At 38.1% G+C, this 21,340-nt stretch overlaps 1 protein-coding gene across 3 annotated transcripts in view; it reads right to left on the bottom strand.

Annotated features, from left to right (window-relative positions):
* Positions 1–21,340, bottom strand: part of atrnl1b (attractin-like 1b) — a 944,158-nt gene that overhangs the window by 814,181 nt on the left and 108,637 nt on the right. For all 3 annotated transcript variants that reach the window (XR_006314946.1, XM_043712811.1, XM_043712812.1), the window contains exon 7: positions 18,769–18,862. Coding sequence is in view for 2 of the 3 variants with exons in the window: in XM_043712811.1 (XP_043568746.1) it covers positions 18,769–18,862 (94 nt within the window). In the remaining variant the exon portion in view is untranslated. The remainder of the gene's footprint in view (positions 1–18,768; positions 18,863–21,340) is intronic.

Here is a 21,340-nt window from a genome sequence, read left to right as displayed (position 1 = left end):
AATGCCATAACTATGAAGGGCTTTTGCCCAAAATGTCGATTTTACTGCTCCTCAGATGCTGCCTGAACTGCTGTGCTCTTCCAGCACCACTAATCCAGAATCTAGTTTCCAGCATCTGCAGTCATTGTCTTTACCTAAATTGAACTCATACCCAATACCAGGATGGAAGACTGTAAAGAGACTAAGTTGGACAAGCCACATACATCATGAAGATGGACTTACTGTGTGGTTATTGGGAAGTACATTTATTGGAGAAAACTAAAGAGGTTTCTACGTTTGTAACCCCAAATAGACTATCAAAAAAATAAAATTAATGCCCTTTGTGGAATGAAGAACACAGCAACCACATTCCAAAGAATCATGAACAGAGTTGTGGCAGGGTTAAGTAATTGTGCCATTTATCTTGATGATTTAGTGATCTTCAGTCATTCATGGAAAGATCACACGGTACAGTTGGCAGAGTTAAAAATCACACAACACCAGGTTATAGTCCAACAGGTTTAACTGGAAGCACTAGCTAGCCAATCAAACCTGTTGGACTATAACCTGGTGTTGTGTGATTTTTAACTTTGTACACCCCAGTCCAACAGCGGCATCTCCAAATCATATAGATGGCAGAGCTCTTTGAAAGAATGCACAAGTCAAAACTGGTTATAAATCGAGCAAATACTGAATTTGCGAAGGCAGATGTGATGTTTTTGGGGCATAACATTGGACATAGAAGAATGACCTCAAGGAACAAGAAGATGAAGGCCATCAAGGAATTTCCACTATCGTCCTGGAAGAAAGAGGTGTTTTTAATTTTGGGACTGAGTAGATTCTACCAGAGGTTACCAAACCTCAGCAGCATGGCGGCATCACTAAAGGATTTGCTAAAGAAGAACATTTCGGTGGGCAAAATACTGCCGGGCGCATTTGAAAATCTAAAATCCACAGTGACCACTTCACCAGTTTTAGCCACACCAAATTTCATAAAACCCTTTATACCAGCGATGTTGGAGCTGCATTGATGCAGGAAGATGATGATAAAATTGAACAAACAATTCATTACATTTCGAAGAAACTCAATAGCTGTATGACCTAGTATGCATTTGGTGTACATGAAGGCATCATTCATGCTGCATTGCAAATATCCCAGCTATCCAGCTTGATAGCTTGAGTGCATGTTTTGGAACAAATTCCGAAAGTGTCTAGACTTTCAATGTATGTGCGAGTAGCATTCCATGTTCACTTGCTAGCAATTCCATTAACACACTCAATGCCCCATTTTGACAGTTTTACAGAGTCTGCAACACTGATGGTATTGCCAAAATTCTGACTTTGACTACCTTTCAAGCACTTCCATTTCAACTCAACATGACTTATTATTTCTTAACTACATAATTAGCTTCTCCTTAAGAGTGACATTATACTTATCCTTTTTAAATTGAGTCTATAAAAAGATGATCACATTAATCATTAGCAATGGTCACTGAGCTGCTGCTACTTGGAAAAGTACTATGGAAAACTCAGCAACTTTTATCAAGGTTCCATGGATGTTGCTGTGTTTAGTGTGCATCAGAATCTTTTTTTTAAAGGGAGCAATGATTGGAAAGCTTGTGCATGGATTTGAAGACTGTATTTGATGGGCTAGATAACCATTTATCATTCAAAGTAACTTTTTAAAATGACCATTGAACAGTCCAAAATTCCATCAAATTACTTCCAATGTTACATCAAAGAAGCTACAGAAACATTGGAGTATGCAGTGTCTCCCCAGTTCTGCAAATTTTTATAAAGTTGCTGCAAATGAGAAAAATCTCCATGGAAATGCAAATTCAAAAATAATTTAGATAAATTGATACAAAGCCAAAGTAACAATGCTACCCAAGTGCAAAGTTCTTCTGATTTATGAATAAGCATTATGCTTTCTAGATGTATGGTGCCACAGTCCTGTTACAGGGTAATGAACATGCTTTATGAAAAGTATTTAGTTCAAGATTTGCTGTTTTATACTTCATGTTAAGGCATGCATCACAGTTTGGTAATCTTGATTGCCATTTCAGTCTATCCTGCTACTTTATTGAGTCTATTACAGGTCTGAAGTTGATGACTTACTGTTTAAAGAACAAGTGACCCTCTATAATTAAAGTAAATTTGTTGCTGACTGTGTGCTATTTTCAATAGGTATTAAGCAGGATTTAGGAGCATTATGCTTGATTTACATTTATAGATTGGGGTATAAATGCACATCATTAAATAATTATCACTCAAAGATTATAATCATCACTCGCATGGAGAAGAAATCTGTAAGTACAATCATGATAAAAAAAAGCCTATATTGAAAGGTAAAGTAGAATTAACCTCATACATTAATTTCTAAACTAAAGCAAATGCAAAATTGTGGGCGGCACGGTGGCACAGTGGTTAGCACTGCTGCCTCACAGCGCTGGAGACCCGGGTTCAATTCCCGCCTCAGGCGACTGACTGTGTGGAGTTTGCACATTCTCCCCGTGTCTGAGTGGGTTTTCTCTGGGTGCTCCCACAGTCCAAAGATGTGCAGGTCAGGTGAATTGGCCATGCTAAATTGCCCGTAGTGTTAGGTAAGGGGTAAATGTAGGGGTATGGGTGGGTTGCGCTTCGGCGGGTCGGTGTGGACTTGTTGGGCCGAAGGGCCTGTTTCCACACTGTAATCTAATCAAAATGTCAAATCAACAACTGAATTTTCAAAATGCCAGTTAATAAAAGGTAGGCATACTATGAATTACCACTTAACAAAAAATACAAAAGCTTTTCAGGATGAAGTATATTTGACACAGCACTTTTGTCATTTTCATTTACAACAAACGAGTCATCAATCTTTTAGAGGATTTATTGATCCTAAAAATCATCCTAGCCTGATTCACTTTGGAAAAAGCAAATTAAATTAAGTACACAAAATCAGGATCTTGCTTTGAGGACCACAGCAAACTGGTCTTCAAAAACTTCAATGGACCTGTACATTGTAATATTCAAAAGTTGCAGTAAGCATGTGTGGTTGAGAGGACAGAGTCAGCACAGGTCGGTTGTGATGAATATTACAGACCTCTGACTCATATGGGGTAATCCCATGATACAGAGGAGTATCCTGCTAAAAGTTATTAAAGTCCTTCAGCAGCCTCAAATCAATGCTCTGCTGCTTCATGTATTACTGGAAAAAAAATTGATGCTAACTTGTGTTTGCAATCTCAGATGACATATCATTAGAATAATAATGGAAATATAAATGAAGAAAATGTTTAAATAGATAATTTTCTGTACTGTACATTGCTAATTCAACATTTGAGAGCCACAGAACCAGCAAATAGTTTATCTATTTAATGCACAATTACAGGCTGTGGGACGTGTTCTAAAATAATGACCAAAATCAATGAGTGAGAAAAATAGCCTCTTTATTCAGCAACCGCAGTAGCACAGTCTGAGGTGTGATGGAATCCCAAAATGTAGTTCTTACAGTAGCTTCTTTATACATAGAATTTCAATATATGTAAGAACTATCACTATAGTGTTACATTGTTTTATCTAATATACACAAAAAAAGTTTGGCTGACTTCTGTCCTGGGGAAAAAGGAGAATGGTTTAAACATTTGTTAAATGGTGGCTGTTACTTCTGATGGGCTTAAGAAAATCTGTCCAGTCTGCTTGCATAATTAAGAGATGCTAGTCATAAAATCATAGAGATGTACAGCATGAAAACAGACCCTTTGGTCCAACTCATCCACACTGACCAGCTACCCTAAATTAACATAGTCCTGTTTGCCTGCATTTAGTCCATATCCCTCTAAACCCTTCCTATTGATATACCCACCCAGATGCCTTTTAAATGTTGTAATTGTACCAGCCTCCACCACTTCCTCTGTTTTACCGGAACATGCATCTCAGTGCTGTCCTGTAATCTTTGCCTGACCACTTTCTCTATCTTTACTTTCTCGGTTTTAAGGAGTCATAACTGTGGTGCTGGGTATATACAGTCCTCACCGCTCTCAATGCAAGAAGACCCATCACTTTCATCCCTCTGTTTCCCAACGACAATACCTTGGTTTTGCTGAACCACTTCCCGGATGTCTTCAGTAGTTGGATACAAATTCTTCATGGGCTTGGGAACCGGGGGAGAAAATGACAGGACTACTATCTCGTCCTTCAGTTTCTTGTTCTCTTTTTCAAGCTCCTGATTTGTAAGGTCAGCTTTTTCCCTCTTTCATCGTTCTTTCTGCAGCTGTTTATGCACAGATTCGATTGCTCTTTCAGTTGGGTTACTTCACGAACATGGGAGACTCGAGATATGATTTCATTTCTTTGGCAATCTGTCCTATTAATGCAAGTGACCATTAGCTCTATCTTTAACTTTCTGTCAAGTGGTTTCCCCCCAGACCTGTCTCACGTCATCGAGGCTTCACTGTCATTTAAGCATATTATACTTTTTCCCGATTTTGGTTAATGTATTCCTAACAAGGACTGTGCTTCAAAGGTAGTTCTGTAACTGCCCCAGCATTTCTTCCTCGGTTATGTCAGGAGGGGCTAGCCTGCCTTTGGAGCTCATAAGCAGTTTCCTGGGGTCACTAACGGTCACCCGAATACACATGTTTTGGGCAGTTTCCTGCCGTAGGTTATTTCAGCCGATTTGGAGCGCTCGAGACCTGGACGCGGGTGATTCGAAAAAAAGTGGCCAATTCACGGAAGGTTCGGGATCGTATTCAGGGACTAGTTCATGATTCTAAGAAGAAAGCTTCTTACCCTCTAAGAACTTTCAGTGACCCGTCGGTTTAGACGGTGTCCCCCAGCGATCCTGCCAACCATGCCAAATTGTGGGATGGTGTTCAAATAATGACCAAAATTGGTGAGTAGTAAAAATATCCTCTTCATTCAGCAACCGCACTAGCATATTTCGAGGCGCGGTGAAATCCCGAAATACAGTTCTTACATTAGCTTCTTTATACACAGATCTTATATGTCTTAAAATTCTGTCAGTATGATGTTACATCGTTTTATGTACTGTACACAAAAGTTTGGGTGACTTCTGTCCTGGGGAAACAGGAGATGGTTAAGTAATAGCTGATACTTCTGATGGGATTAAGAGTGTCTGTCTGGTCTGCTTGCATAATTAAAAGGTGTTAGTCCTATCGTCTTTTAAGTTAATGGTACTAAAAATACTAAGTCTATACGCTCTAAGGAAGTTAGAAATTATACATGTACTTAATAAAAGAAAAAAGGATCTTAAACTGATTCCCACAGCTGGGTTGAGATTTGTTTACTGTTCGCTTGTGAGAGTTTCACTCATTCATGCAATTTCACAGAAGCGCTGTTTTGACAGTAAAGGGGACAGTGGCCCTGTTTAATATACTTCCTAGTTGGACAAACTTTGACATTCTGTAATTTATACAGGTCCTGAGAGACGCTTGGTAGGGGCTGATTAACATTATAATCTGTCCATAGTTTCGGTTGGGTCGTGGAGATACTGTCAGGAGGGTATTGTTTTTGAATAGGTTAGTAACCTTTGATATTTATTCAAAGGTAGCTTTTGATGATAAGGGTTGAAGGTGTGAAGCAGCAGTAATGAGTTTGGAAGTAATGTTTTAATTTAACCTATCTTGCAATATTTAAATACACTATAAAATATGGTTTTATGAATGAATGAATGAAAATGTGTTATAGTAAACAACAAGTTAGCAAAGGGTTATGAATGAATGAATGAATGAATGAATGAATGGGAACGCAGTATTAATGAACATAGCAAGCTGGTGAGTGAATAAAGATTCCTATAACAAAATACCTACACGGCAAAGAGCATTATGCATTCAGATTCTAAATATAACTAGATAATATTGTGTATGCTATATGCAGTAATTACAAAAGCAAAAGGAGGACTACCAACACATTTGTTTTCGACCAAGGAAAATTACAAGATAACTGCACACGTAACCTTAAAGATAATGGCATACAGCCTGGACAAATGCTTGATCCATTTTCTGAAACTACATTACCATTTTTAGGGATCAACGAGCAACTTATAATATGCTGTTTTTGATTTAACAAGACACCTTAGCTTTATTCACTATAGCACTTTAAGTACTTCTAGAATTTCAATAATTCAATACAATTGAGTAAGACTGTTGAAATGTTCTCTATCAATTTTCTTGATATCAAAGAATTGTGAAAAAGGTAAAGATAAAAGTAATATAATTACAATTAAAGACTGATGTGATGGGCCCAATGACTTCCTCATATTGTAACATCTCTGATAATATGAAATGCTATTTTTTCCCATTTCTTAATTAATGAATATACATTCAAACTTGTATTTAATCTCATTTTCACCACTAGATAAGTTCATAGGCACCTGATGAAGGAGCAGCACTCCAAAAGCTAGTGCTGTGAGATTTTTAACTTCATTTTTGTTGGTATACATTGATCAAATTTATTACGAGATAAATTTGATCAATGTACACCAACAAAAATGAAGTTAATTTGATCAATACGAGATACACTTTGAAGAATTTTAATTCATTTGGTCTTCAGTTAGCTTAATGCATTAAAAAAAACAGCTCAACTTTGACCAATACCTAACTTCCAACCCTGAAATTCAGAAGAGCAACAACCTCCATGACCTAAAAGTATAAGGGCTGCAGACCCATGGGAACATCAAGTGCAAGCACCCTCTAAACCACACATTTGAGAACTTCACCATTCTATAAGTTTGTGGGGGTCTCTTCAGCTTTATTTGAAAGACCTGTATCAATTACAAATGCAGACAGAATATGAGAGTCAATCCAAAAGTTCAGCAATCCTGTTTAATAATACACATTCCAGACTCAAGTATATTTTCATACACCTTATAGAAGGTATTGATTGATCATAACAAGTACAAAATAAATAATTTCTCATAAGCAGTAGTTGTCAGTCAGTTCATTCAAGATATTAGTTTGAGGCACTAGTTGACCGAGCACACATTTCAGTGTTCTATTCAATTAATTTCTCATGTCTTCATTCTTCCTTCCTTTTGCACCAAACCATGACGAATCAGCACTTATTAACCATTGCAGGCCACTACTCCTGTGCATGATCAGCAACATCCTGGACTTGTTAGTGCATGAACACTTTAACTCAATTCAAGATTAACCGTAAAGATCACTCAACATCAGGTTATATTTGTAAGTACTAAGCTTTCAGAATGCTGCTCCTTCATCAGGTAGCCAGTGGGGCAGGATCACAGGACACAATTTATAGTAAAAGATCGAAGACTCGTACAACTGATATAACTAATACATCGTATCAGTTGTGTGTCACTTTGATCTTTTACTATAAATTCTGTCCCCTATGATCCAGCCCCACTAGTTACCTGATGAAGGAGCAGTGCTCTGAAAGCTTAGTACTTCCAAATAAACCTGTTGGACTATAACCTGGTGTTGACAGATTTGTCCACCCCAGTCCAACACCTGCACCTCCACATCAGTCTTGGATTGGTTAGGTGGTGTCTGCCAATTCCCATTGTCTTCTTTAAAATCCTACTTGCGATTCATTCTCTGACGTGCCAATTACTTTGTCTAAACATTCACAAGCTGTTACAAAAGGATATCATCCTGTCAACTTTAAAGATTTCTATAAATAACTTGACACCCATGAACAATTAATGTATTTGTTTAGAATATGTAGTGTCATTGAGAATGAACTATTTCAACTGCCCAAACTGATGTATCAAAACAGTTCTCATAACCTGCCACTATTCTTTAAAAGAACTGTGAGTGTACAATGACCTGATGTCTAAAAGAAATAAAAACTTATTTTTCAAAAATCATAGAGGCTTTTGTTCTCCAAAACACCTCTGTAGAGGCTTGAAGCTACAAACCTAAACCAGTTTAAAAATGTAATGTGTCCATGCATTAAAGTATTACAAAGCATTCTAACATGTTACCTAGATTTACATTAGCCTGAGCTGTAAAGCAATCACAAAATATTAAATTTATGTCATATTTGAGCTGGACCATATGGCTTCCTGCCTTACTGAAAAATATTTTACGTATAACCACAATCAAACAAAATGTGTTTTATTTGTTCAATTAAATCAAAGTAATTCAATTTTTGATATGCATCAATCCTACAGTTTGTACACTTTCACTCAAAATCCTGGAACTTTCTTAACTGCACTGCAGTGGCTCAAGAAGGCACTTATTGTCATTTTGCTGAGGGCAATTAAAGATGAGCAACAAATGCTGGCCTTAGTAACAACACTCCCTTGCCACAATTAAATTAAAAATTGAAAACAAAAAGCGAGGCAATAACTTGCATTATCAGAATAACAGCATCAAATAAAAAAAATAGGTTAGATAGAATATAAATGAGGATGTGGCAAGAGAAACAAGGGATTCCACCTGATAAACTGTTTAATAATGATGCCTCATTAAATTGATGATTTGCAGGATACAATATAATTGTGCACTTCAGCTCTTGTAGTGCAGTCATACTATCTATCCTTACCTCTGGACCAAGATACCTGGGTTCAAACCGCACCTGCTCCAGCAGTATGCAATAATGTCTCTGAATAGGTTAATTAGAAAATATATATAATTGTGCGTTTTGGTCTTGCGGCACAATGGTAGCATCCATATCTCCGTGCCAAGAGACCAGAGTTCAAAGACCTACCTGCTCCAGAGGTGTGTAATAACATCTCTGAATAGGTTGATGAGAAAATATCTGTAATTGTATGCTACTCTGAAATCAAAGTACTGAGGCAGGATAGGGAAACATATCTTGAAATTACACCACAACTATACTATTAACACTAAAGCAATTTGTTTAGCTCCTTGCGGGAACAAACAAGGAAATGACTAAAATACAAGAATAGAAATGGTTTTAAGTCACTTTGGGTTGCTAACTCCAACAGAAAATCTGAAGAACGGCCAATGTGTCCTGAGGTCAAGCCTTTATATTTGCAAACCATTTCTAAAACAAAAACAATGCTTTATGTTGAAATGAATCACCACCACCACCACCACCACCACCACCACCACTTAAATCCAAGTTACCAGCCTTTACATCTGGTATATCACATAATCAACATAGACCAGTTGGGTGAAATAGTTCATTTCTCTGCTGTAAATGCGATGCAATTACGTGCAAAAAATGTTCTTTACTTATTTCTATAAATGATACCCAAGACTTGCATGGGGAAGATTTGCATGGTTGTTCCAGTGTAAAAAGTAACAAAGAAAGTAATGCAAATTTAATCTGTTTCTTAGTTGTAAACATTCTAATTCAGTGCACAAACTTCTGGGAGGTGCAGACATTATATTGCAGTAAACAGATTTCTTGATAAATCGATCCAACTATGATAGTTATGCATCAAATTAACAAAACAATATTTTTAAAACAAATCAACCATTTTTCTGAAGTTACAATCTTTTAAAAGTTGCTGAGTAAAATTTAAAGTGCATGGCAATTTTCTGCCTTCTGCTGGCACTGAGCCAGCAAATTCTGCAGCAAATCACGTTTGAGATAAACCAGAACAGATCTGGCAACAAGACAACGCAAATTAGAGCAAATCATTCTGGACTGGTATTTTAAGCTATTGACATTCCTTGCTGGAGATTTTGATCAATTGGAAATATTCAGTTTTCTTTATTGAGACACTTCTCTCAATTTTTAAAAAAAATTTCTGGCAATCATCTCAAATTTGTATTAGATATTAATACCAGACCTCCTTATTCCCACTTCAAATACTGCTGTATTATCCACATCGTCCAAAGTGATAGGTATTTTAAAAATTCCTTCCACATTTCCCAATGGTGCTATTCCTCATTAAGCACTCCTAACTTGCTAAAAAAAACTAACAAAAATCATATTGTAATTTCTTGTGTGAAAACAGATCAGTTATGTTCCTCACTTGAAATGTATACATTAAAAACCTATTGGCTTCCTTGAACATAACCAGCCCAAACGTGTACTTGCCAACTCTCCAATTATCTCTAGCTTGCTTCTTCCAGTTCCCCATCCCTCTTACTTACCCTCCACCCACTCATTGTGCTGTGCCAACCATCTTGTTGCCTCCCAATTCCTCTTTCGTCAAGCCACCACTATGACCAAGAGCTTTGAAAAGGAGAGATGAGCAAGATGCAGGGAAAGCAGCAAAAATTTAGGAGACTGAAGCAGCAAGTGGAAGAAATAGGGAGAAAAGTGACAAGCAGTAAGATAGGAGCAGATAGCATGTAGTTCTGGAATCAACATTATAGAAGGGATGTGATAGCACCGGAGATAGTGCACAGGAATTTTACTAGGATGTTGCCTGGGCTGGAGAGCTTTAATGATGTGGAGATATTGGATAGACTGGGGTTGTTTCCCTAGGAGAAGAGGAGACTAAGGGGAGACACAATTAATATGAGGGGTTAAGAAGGGGTAGGTAAAGGAACATTTCCCCTTGCTGAAGGGATCAAATACCAGGTGGCAGAGATTTAAAGCAAGGAGAAAGATTTAGAGAAGATATGAGGAGAGGCTTTTTGGAAAAAAAAAGTGACCGTAAGATTATAGAATTCCTTTGCTTTTATAATAGAATTATTCACTGGGATAGAAAGTAAAGTAGTTCAATCTGAAACTAGGGTCATACGTCTAAAAACGAAACTATGAAGGTACGAGGGGTGAGTTGGCTATGATACCCTGAGTAATTAAAAGGCATGATTGTGTATAGGCAGTGGCCACTATTTAAAGAATGTACACATTGCAACAGCTATACATTTCTTTTTGGTAAAAGAACATAACATGAAAAGTGGCCTGACAATGGCTAACAACAAATGAAATTAAGAATAGTAATCGATGCAAAATGTTATAAAAGTTTGTACAAAAAGTAGCAAAAACTGCTGGAGACTCAGCAGTTTAAAATTCAGCAAAAAGTTAAAAGGGGGAAAATGGATTATATAACAGTCAATTTGCAAGAAAATTAAAGTGAACTGCAAAAGCCTGTACATAAGCACAGAAAAGGTAGTGAAGACAAATGTAAGCTCCTCTCAGTCTGAAACAGAAGCATTGATAATGGTAAACAAGGAAATGGTTGGGCAATTAAACAGCTACTTTCATGCAGCCTTCGAAGACACCAATAACTTCCCAGAATTGCTACAGAAGGAAAGGCCTACTGGGAAAGAAGAACTGAAGACAATTATTATTAGCCAAAAAAAAGTACCAGAAAAGAGTCTGAAATCTGAGAAATCCATAGAGGCAGATTATCTAGATCCAAGGGCACCAATGAAGGTGATATTGGATGATTTAGTTGTCATCTTCCAACATTCTGGAGACTCTGAAATAGTCAAGGAAGATTGGAGGATGACAAATGTAACCTTACTATTTAAAATAAGAGGGAGGGAGAAAACAGGGACTTATAGCCTGGTTGGCCTAACATCAGTAGTAGGTAAAATGCTAGAGTCTATCATAAAGTATGTGATAATGGGACACAAAGAAAATACCATCTCCAATGGAATTACACAAATTCAACGTGAATTTATGAAATGAAAATGGTGCTTGAAAAACCTAATGGTGCTTATTTAAGAATGTAACTAATTGCATAGACAAGTGAAAACCAGTGGTTGTGGTGCATTTGGATTTTCATAAAGTTTTTAATAAAAGCCCACCAGAAGAGGTTACTGTGCAAAATCAAAGCACACAAGCTGGTTGTAATAGACAGGCATAAATTGAGCATTGGTTAGCAGACAGGAAAAAAGAAATTAAGAATAATTTGGTCTTTCTCAGAGTTGAAGGCAGTGACAAGTAGAGTAACTCAAGAATCAGTGCTTAGTCACTTACTAATTCAGAATGATTTGAATGAGGGAATTAAATGTAATGCTCCAGGTTTACAGAAGACAAAACCAAGGAGGAGTGAGTGGCATGGGCAGGATGTAGAGAGGTTTCTGACTGATTTAGACATCATTTTATTGATAGGAGGACAGTGCTCAAGATAACGATGCCACAAAAGCTCATCGCGGAAGGAAAAAATCAAATTCAAGAGCAATCAGTTTGCGTACGGTGGGGAAATAGTTAACTTTTAGGTCTAATGAGGATTTTTTTGAATATTTGCAAACTCTAAATATAATTGTGAGGTTGTCTCTAACTTTTTTCCCCCCGTGTTACTTTCATATCAGCTTGTTGGTGTTTTTCTCTTTTCTTCTTCACTGTTTACCAGACAAACATCTTTTCCATTTCCATTCATTTGCCTCTGATCCACAAAGGTTCAGCAAAATTGGAACAAGATTCTTCCTCAAGGAAAACAGCCCAGTTGTTGGCCTGCAATAGTAGCTGTAATGCATACAGTAAACAAGATCCAGTATGCTCAGTGATATGGCACACATTTGTTCAATTTGTGTTTCACTGTAATGGATCGGATCTTTGGACAACTTTTGATCACATATTAGTTTAGCTGTAATAGAATCTTAACTGTATTAATTTCTCAAGCTTTAATTTACTGTACATACCTTCACCACATATCTCTTTCAAAATATTCAACTTGCAAATCCTGCACTGCAATTTGTTTTTCATTTCATGATCTGCAGAAAAGTGTCTGACAGTTCTGTAGACTTCATGTGTGAAGTAAAAGTTACAAACACTGGTAAACAGTTGGAAAGCAACAACACCCAATTGAATTCACATTCTAAGATTGTTGGGCTGGCTTCTTGCCTCTAGTGCTCTTAAATTTGCGAGGTAGAAAATAGATATATTTTCTTTGTTTACTTGCATCCCATATCACAACTTGAAGGATAGTTCCTCATTTTTGCAGCAACTTCAATCAGTATGAATAGAGAAACTTAAACAACTAGAGAATAATGTTGCTACGTGTCTCAAAAACAAGATGAAAAGGAAATTTCAGTAACAATGATGATAAGGGATAGCAGTTGCTTGGCACATTGATTGGAAGGAAACAATTTTAATATGATCTTCCACTGATAATCAAGAGTAGACTGGAGACAAGTCAATGTGATACGTATATTCAGAAAAAACAAGTCGTATACAGATAATAACAGATCTTTTATTCAAACAGTTTTTGGGAATAAATAACCGGTGAGCCAACACTAGCCTGATACCATGTAGGGAGGCATCGCATATCAGCACTACTTCTCACTTCGGACTGTAGTGGACCCACATCTTTGGTGACGACACCTGCTTTTTCACATCCCTGAAGCTTAACTCTTGACCACGATACCATTTCCAAAGCTGACTCTTTTTCAACAGCCGGTGTAAAGGTGTCAAGATGGAGTCCAGATTACATATGAATTCTCTGTAAAAACTTACTAAACCAAGGAAAGACCTAAGCTCCGGTACAGACATGGGAGCTGGGATCCCTTTGATCGCCCTCACTTTATCTTCCAAGCGGTATAATCCAGTTTTGTCGACTGTGACTTAAGTAGGTCGCAATTGTAGGTAGGCAGGCTCATATCAAGCTTCGTGAAGGACAGCACCAGGCAGGCCTTGCAAAATTGCTTCCTGGTCGCTTTGATAGTCCCAAGCCCTTCCTGAGAAGCTCCTGGGTATTTCACTAGAACTTCACAGAAGCAGCCACTTGCTAATCAAGGGACCCGGGTTCAATTCCTGCCTCAGGCGACTTTCTGTGTGGAGTTTGCACATTCTCAGTGTGTCTGTATGGGTTTCCTCCCACAATCCAAAGATGCGTAGGTTAGGTGAATTGGCCATACTAACTTGCCCATAGTGTTAGGTGCATTAGTCAGAGGTAAATGTAGGGGCATGTGTCTGGATTGGTTACTCTTCAGAGGGTCGGTGTAGACTTGTAGGGAATCTAATCTAATCTAAGTAATGATCAATGTTGGTAAATCTTTCTCAACCAATTCCACTCCAATAGGCTTGGACCCAAGCCTCTTACTACCATCAGTGATAACTGCACCAACTGCTTCTCATAACACAGCGGAACTGAAATCGTACCCTTAATTTGCGACAGTTCCCAGTGGATGGTCTCAGTCTGGCTAAGGTCTTACGCAAATGTAAGGCTTGGAGACCTCAGCAAGTCTTGTTAAAGACAGATTCTGCAACTACGATACTGTTGCATCAGTATCGACCTCCATGGGAATTGGATGACCATTGAACCAAACACTAATGCTGATTTGGATGCTGCTAAACAGTTTTGTTGTTCCAACCCACATGTAGGGGTCTTTCCAGGATGTACACTTTCCTGGGTACCGGCCAAAGAGTTTTCTTACTCTGGTCAGGCTTTATTGGGCTCCTTTGCAATCTCAAGTCCGCATAATGGCAGCGAATACAATGGCTTGCCAGGCCAGATCCTGAAGAACTTTTCAGCCATTTGGTCAAGGCTCAGCATTGTTGTGGGGTTCTACTGTGGGCTATCCTACAGTCTCTCTGTTCAGGATATGCCCTGTGTGACACTCTGCTTGTGCCAACAGTCAAATGGTGTTCCACAAGTTCAGTTGGGCATGGGAGGGGTTCTATTTCCATTGGGATGCCCCATAGCATCCATTCTCTACTTGTCACATTTTCTAATGACAGAGCCAGATGCAGTGCCTGTTTGAAGTCTATTGGGCTTCAGCTAGTCGGCGCTTCTGCATGGTTACGTCATTAATCCCATATATCAAACGGTCTCTCAACATCTCATTCAGGGTTAACCCAAAATCACACGCCTCTACCAGTATTCTCAACCTCATCAAAAATCCTGATACGGATTCCTCTGGTTCTCTGACAGCCAAATAAAACCAATAGCATCTCAGGATTAAAGGTGGTTCGAGGTCAGAATAGTCCTTAGGAGAAAGTGAGGACTGCATATGCTGGAGATCAGAGCTGAAAATGTGTTGCTGTAAAAGCGCAGCAGGTCAGGCAGCATCCAAGATCCTTAACCAACTTCATCAAATCTTGAAAGGTTTTCATGTCTGGGACCTCTGGGAAAGTTAAGCCCCTTATAATCGAAAAGGCTGCAGATCCACAAGCAATCAGAAGGATTACTTGTTGTTTTTCATCTGGTCCAATGTCATTAGCCAAGAAAAAATATTGCATTCTTTCCACATACTGGGCCAATTCTTTGACAGCAGGATCAAACGAGCCAACTTTCCCACAAAAATGCATGATACCAGAAATGGAATCCTAACGCACGATGACTGTTGTGAGCAAACATTCTAACATTCTTCAGGCACATAGTTTTCTCCCGTCACCACTGAAATAACTGTGCAGAGGCCACTATTCTGTCACCAAGTCACCTTTTATTTATTTATGCACAATATACTGGCTTTGGCAAGCCAGCTCAGAGTCAGTCCCCTGCACTGAGGAGATTCTAAATCCCCTGCTTATTTTTTTCCATTTCCCCCAACACTACCGCCTAACAGTGGTAGTACTCATTATCACTTGTTCATATTGGGTCAGCCAGGACTTCCTGATTGGTACAGGTTAACAACCTCAATCAAGGACCTCACAGTCAACAAAGTCCACCTCGTTCCAAACACTATAAAAGTGTACATTTTTCTTGCACCCTACAAGGTATTTTTCAAGATACTAAGGTGAAGGAAAAGCAATATTTATATTGTCTGAAAGTGTTGATTGGTTTGCAAGTGGACACACTGGTAGAGATGTTGTGCCAAATAATTTACAAGTAAATGCTAAAAGACAAGTAACTGCCAAGATTTGTTCAAACTTTAAATCAAAAAGGTTGGCAGTGACTGATCGAGGCACTGCTCTGAGAAATGAAACATCAAATGGCTGTCAGCTATTTTGCTGAAAGCAGGCATAGTGCATGTACATTCTCTTTCTGTCTGCACAGAACAAGGCCTGTGCACTAAACATAACAACATGGAAAATTTGGGCCTTCAAGCCTGCTCCACCATTCATTACGATCACGGTCGATCATCCACCTCAATAGCTTGTTCCTGTTCACAACACCTTCCCCCCCACCACACCACACACATCCCCCCTCCCCAAACTTATATCCTTAAATTATTTTGGCCCCAAAGTCTTATCTGACTCCTTCTTGAAATCATAGAATATTTTGGCTTCAACTGCTTTCTGTAGCTGAAGACATTTCTCCTCGTCTCGATCCCAAATGGTGTACACTGTATCCTTAGACTGTGATTCATGGTGCTGGACTCCTCCAGCATCACGAACAACCTTCCTGTATTGACCATGTCTTGCCCTGTTAGAACTGTTTTAGGTTTCAATGAGATCCCCCTCATTCTTCTGACTTCCAATGAATATAAATCAAAACAATTCATCCCTCCTCATACATCAATCCCAGAAATCAAACTAGTTTACTTTTCCTATGCTCCCTCAACAGCAGGAATTTTCCTCCTCAGATGACAAGGGTAGCACGGTGTCAATGGTAACACTGTTGCCTCACAGCTCCAGGGGCCAGGTTCAATATTGAATCAATTGGGTGATTGCGTAAAGTTTGTAAACCCCAGCATTGGACTGGGGGAGGAAACCAGAGCACCCAGTGGAAACCAAAGTTGCCCATGATAAATGCAGGGCTAAAGGGATAGGGTAGTGGGGACAGGTCAGGATGGGATGTTTTTCAGAGGGTCAGTGTGGACTTGATGGGCCAAATGGCCTCTCCACACTACAAGCATTCAATGCTTCTATGAGACCAAAACTGTACACTATATTCTAGTTGTAGTCTCACCATGGCCCTGTGTGGTTACGAGACATCCCTGCTCCTGTACTAATATAGGGAACATCCATTACATACAAATGTATCACACTGCAAGCCAGACTAACGATCCTAAATTGGTTGTCGTGCAGTTCTTTGCATATTCAATTATCCACCAAATGTTAGCCAACTACCAGGAAGCAACATATAGTAGTAAACCAGGCCCTGTACTTTACAAGCACACACACAGACACACACACAAAATAAACACACATGGAGTACCAGTCATCAAAATAGATGACAACCATTTGCAGGTTCATTTCTCAGAGCAATATGTTGACCAGAGTCTACCTGACTGGTTTAAAACGGAAACAAATCTTGGCAGTTAACCATGAATCAGCTCCAATTGGTACATTCTGCATGAAACAACCTCCACAAAAGAATCTACTTGTCAACCAATCTGCACTCTCTCATACAGTATGTTGGTTTCCACTTACATTGGTATTCTTGTACAAAATTTAAAAACTTCAAAAAAATTCATTACTTACTTCAATTCCACATTTAATAGCTTCACATTTAATTATCAGAAACATAAATGATGCGTCAATTTGGACTCCAGTGAGGACTTCCTGCCTGCTCACCTCATTAACCTCCGAGAAAGTGTCATACCGTGTAGCTACAGTGAAGTATTATGGCCAGAACTCCAGAAATAATTTGTCAAAGTTCTAGTTGAAAGCCTATTACATAAGCTGAAAACACATACAGATTTAATACAACTTTGGAGATCAATAAGACATTGGCTGAGGAACATAAATCAACGGTCATTTCAGGATTGGGGGAAAATAACATTATAGTGTTCTAGGGAATTTTATTGAGACAACCATGGTTTCCTGTTTGCATCAAATGAAAAATAAAGGCAAGTTTATCAATGTTGCTTATTAGATCAATGAGGAAGCAGTGAAATTGAAGGCAGCTGTATTGGAGGCAGAAATTACAAGATGGTTAAATTGGTAAATCAATGGCAGATTAGCCTAAATCCGGTTACTCAATGTACCACACAAAGTAAAATTTCACCCGACAAAGCAGCTGTGCTCCATAAGCTTGCAATTTCAAATAAACCTGTTGGACTGTAACTTGGAGTCATGCAACTTCTGACTATGAAAAATGCAGGAAGTGGCAAATAACAACATTGAGAAAGATTAAGAAGTTTAGTAGACCTCGAACATTCAAAAACTCTAACCAACTTAAGCTTAGAAATTGATTAATCCAAAAGAAAATCACATCTATAGCTGAGACAGAAGAGTACAATTTAAGAAAATCACCAAGAGCCTAATGTTTTGCACAAACCAATATTATTATTTTGTTCACTTCTGGTCATACGACATTAAGTGGACATACAAACCCAGAATGCAATGAAGATGCACAAGTTTAAAAATAAGTGAAGACAGAAAAAAGGTTGAAAAGCTCAAGTTAAAGGAAAAATCTGAGTGATGCCTTTGTAGAAATATATTAACAATTCAAATAGTAAAGATGTTCTGTAATTTAAATTCGTTTGAGAAAACAGAAGTACAGTTTGAAAATGGTAAAAGGCAAATTTAGGAATGGGATGAGAAGTTTAACTTCATACAAGTACAGAAACAGTACACTGAACAACATTCTGGATATTGCACTGTTGCAGGAAATATCTTGTAATCCCAAAAACAAATAGAATGCTGAAATGAAAGAAACTGCAAGGTAATTTTGAATGAATGAACCAAAATTAACCAAATCGCCTTTCTCAGTCCTAATTATCTTACCAAGGATTTTTGTGGACTTTGCCATATAAAACAGCACGAAGGAATCTCAAAAGGCTGCTGACAGAGAAAAGTTAGAGACGTACCACAGGCAGCTTGGGAAACATTACAATGATAATGTTCTCATTAAAAACATCTCAAGGCTTTGACATTACAGAATTTTCTTTCCAGTCAACTACGCCCCTACCTAGTAATCAATGGAGGATACTAGGATGAAGAAAGCTGCATATCGCATTTCATAGTCTAACATTTGGCAAGCTGTGCAAAAATTAAAAAAAAAACAGACACATTACCCAAAATTAATATTTGGAATTCTGGAGCACCCAGGAGTTATTACGAAGCTCAATTAGAAATGAATTTAAAAACAGAAGTTAAAATCAGTTTAAAGCGTACCTGATATAATGTTAAGGAATGTCCATATCTTGAAGATGGTCTTGCAACACTTACTATGGGTACACCTGCCCACCCATTGCTCTCCAAATCATACCTGAAATCAAATTAAGTAGGTCAGTGCTACTGGAGACAGTTTCTTTTTATACATATCAAGATACAAAATTGCCAAGTCTTTGCTGTACAAATTAATTTAACATTCATTCAACAATTTTGTGACATCAGGCCCCTAAGTATAGATTTATCAGTCACTGTGTGTCACATAAATTGATAAATGACTGGACATAAAACTAAGAAATATCTGACTTCTGGGAATTTACTCCCCAAATATATATTCTAACTAAAATTCTCCTGTCCAGAATTCAGATTTAAAATGTGGCCAAACAGCTTACTTAGAGGGATTGCTCTTTAGCAACACAATCTAGCAAACACACCTTCAGCAATTATATTTGCTTGTGTAAAAATGCGTATGCCTTGGGTTTTTGTAGCTCAACTCAACCAAATTTACAATAAGCAAAATTTAATTGTCCCATTCCTTACCACTACTTGCATTTACTTTTATGTAGTGCTATTATACTGTATGAAGTATTATTGCCACATCATTTTGTTCATCTTTCTTTAATCAATCCCAGAACTTACTGTAATGATAATTTGGCTTTAAGAAGTGCATTCTGTCATTTTCTTTTTGAGGAGAGGTTTCAAGGCAGATGTGTCAATCTATCTATTGAGAACTCGCGATCAGCTTGTGTTGCCTGGGGATTTTTTTCAATACAAAATTGGAACAATAGAAGCACGTAAATAGGTGTGGTCAAGATTCCACAGAACCAGAATTTTTAGTTTCAGCTTTCAACAGTTGTTGCTGGAGTCTCAGCAGGGTTTGGAACCTGCAGTCCATCCCTCTCTGCTACATTCTCTCAGTTTTCTCAAAGCTTTTCCTCATGGGTTGTTAGAATTGCAAGAGGGACAATCTTTGGCTTTCCCAAAGGTGCATTTATAGGATGTTACTACATTTGAACAGCTTATTAGTGGTGGTTATTGTCTGTGCCGTGACTACCACAAACATTAGATTGGATAGACTGGAAGGAAACTAGATACCAGAATACACAAACACCAATGGTAGTAAAACAAGACCACTAATTCTCACTCATCTCCGTACACTTAGATAAGGAGGACCATCAATTCAGCTGGGACAATGTAACCATCTTGAGACAAACTAATCAAAGACACGCATGGGAATTTCCTGGTTCTTAAACAGGAACACTATCAACAGGTCTGCAGAAATGGATTCTGTAAACGAGCTACTGCGGAGCAGGAGAGGAAATGATATCTCACCATAACAGAACAGGTCACATAAATAATGAGCAGAGTAGTTCAATAACACTTCATCAGAAGGTACACTGGGGATGTTACCTAGCAGGGTGACAAAATGTCTGCATACAAACCTACCAGTTCTATGGGCAAAGGACAATCGTATCTACAACCCAAGCTGCAAATCTTTTCAAACCTCTTAGCGGTTACTATCCATCTTTTTGTTAAGCATTTCAATAGAGAGTTACAGCTAAGCCAATTCTTTTATTTTATTCTTTGATTGCATTTTAACTATCATATAGGCATAAATGGAGTTTTGCTTAACATTGAGTAGTTTGACCAATCAAATTACATCACCTTACATTTACCTTTGAAATAAGAAAAAGTTGGGTCTAGGCTACCTCCTTAATACATTTTGAATGGTTTCAGTCTAGTCTATAACAAACTGGGGGCTCATCTGGGATCAAAATCTCTAATTCAAGGTTGGGTTTAGGATAATTGGACCTAAGGCAGTGAATACTAAGTGTTAGCATCTTTTATTTCAGGTATTGAATTCTGTTGCTTTAAACAGGATGCACCTTGTCTAGTAATGGCTCTTGCAGTCACTAGGAATTTTCTAGGAGTGGAAGAAAGTGAGCAAGACAAGGCTTTCAGAATTGGCAAACAAGCTAGAGTTGGGTTTGCCTGTGTCTGCAAGGAAAGGGGAGATAATTGTAGGAATCACGCACAGTTTACATTTGCTCGGAATACCTTTGGAACTTTTGGTAATGGTTAAAATTCAATTGCAAATGAAGCAGCTTGAATTAGATACAAAAGAAAAGGGAGAAACAGAGTTTTTGAACTTCAGAAGTTAGAACTGAAAACTCAAAGCTAACTAAAAATGGCAGCGGTAGACTCGAAAGTTAGTGGTAATGAGGACAGTGATGGATAACAATCCCATCATAGCCAAAGGTCTGGTGAGGATCTGTTTAAATAATGTCCAAATGTTGCCTAAATTCAACGAAAAGGATGTAGAAGCCTTTTTCATTTTATTTGACAATGTGGCTAAACAATTGAAATGATCAGTGACTGTGTGAGTACTATTGATCCAAACAAAGTTGGTAGGTAGAGCTAATAAGGTCACTATCACAGGTGGTATTTGGGGTGTATAATGAAGTGAAAAATGGCATCTTAAGTGTATATGAGCTAGTACCAGAAGCCGACAGACAATATTTTAAGAATCCACTGAAGGAATCTGATCAAAAATACATTGTGTTTGAAAGGATCA

Source organism: Chiloscyllium plagiosum, chromosome 22 (assembly GCF_004010195.1).
Source record: "Chiloscyllium plagiosum isolate BGI_BamShark_2017 chromosome 22, ASM401019v2, whole genome shotgun sequence".
NCBI classification, from domain to species: Eukaryota; Metazoa; Chordata; class Chondrichthyes; order Orectolobiformes; family Hemiscylliidae; genus Chiloscyllium; species Chiloscyllium plagiosum.
Note: the sequence above shows the minus strand (reverse complement) of the source record. Positions and strands in the feature narration are given on the sequence as shown.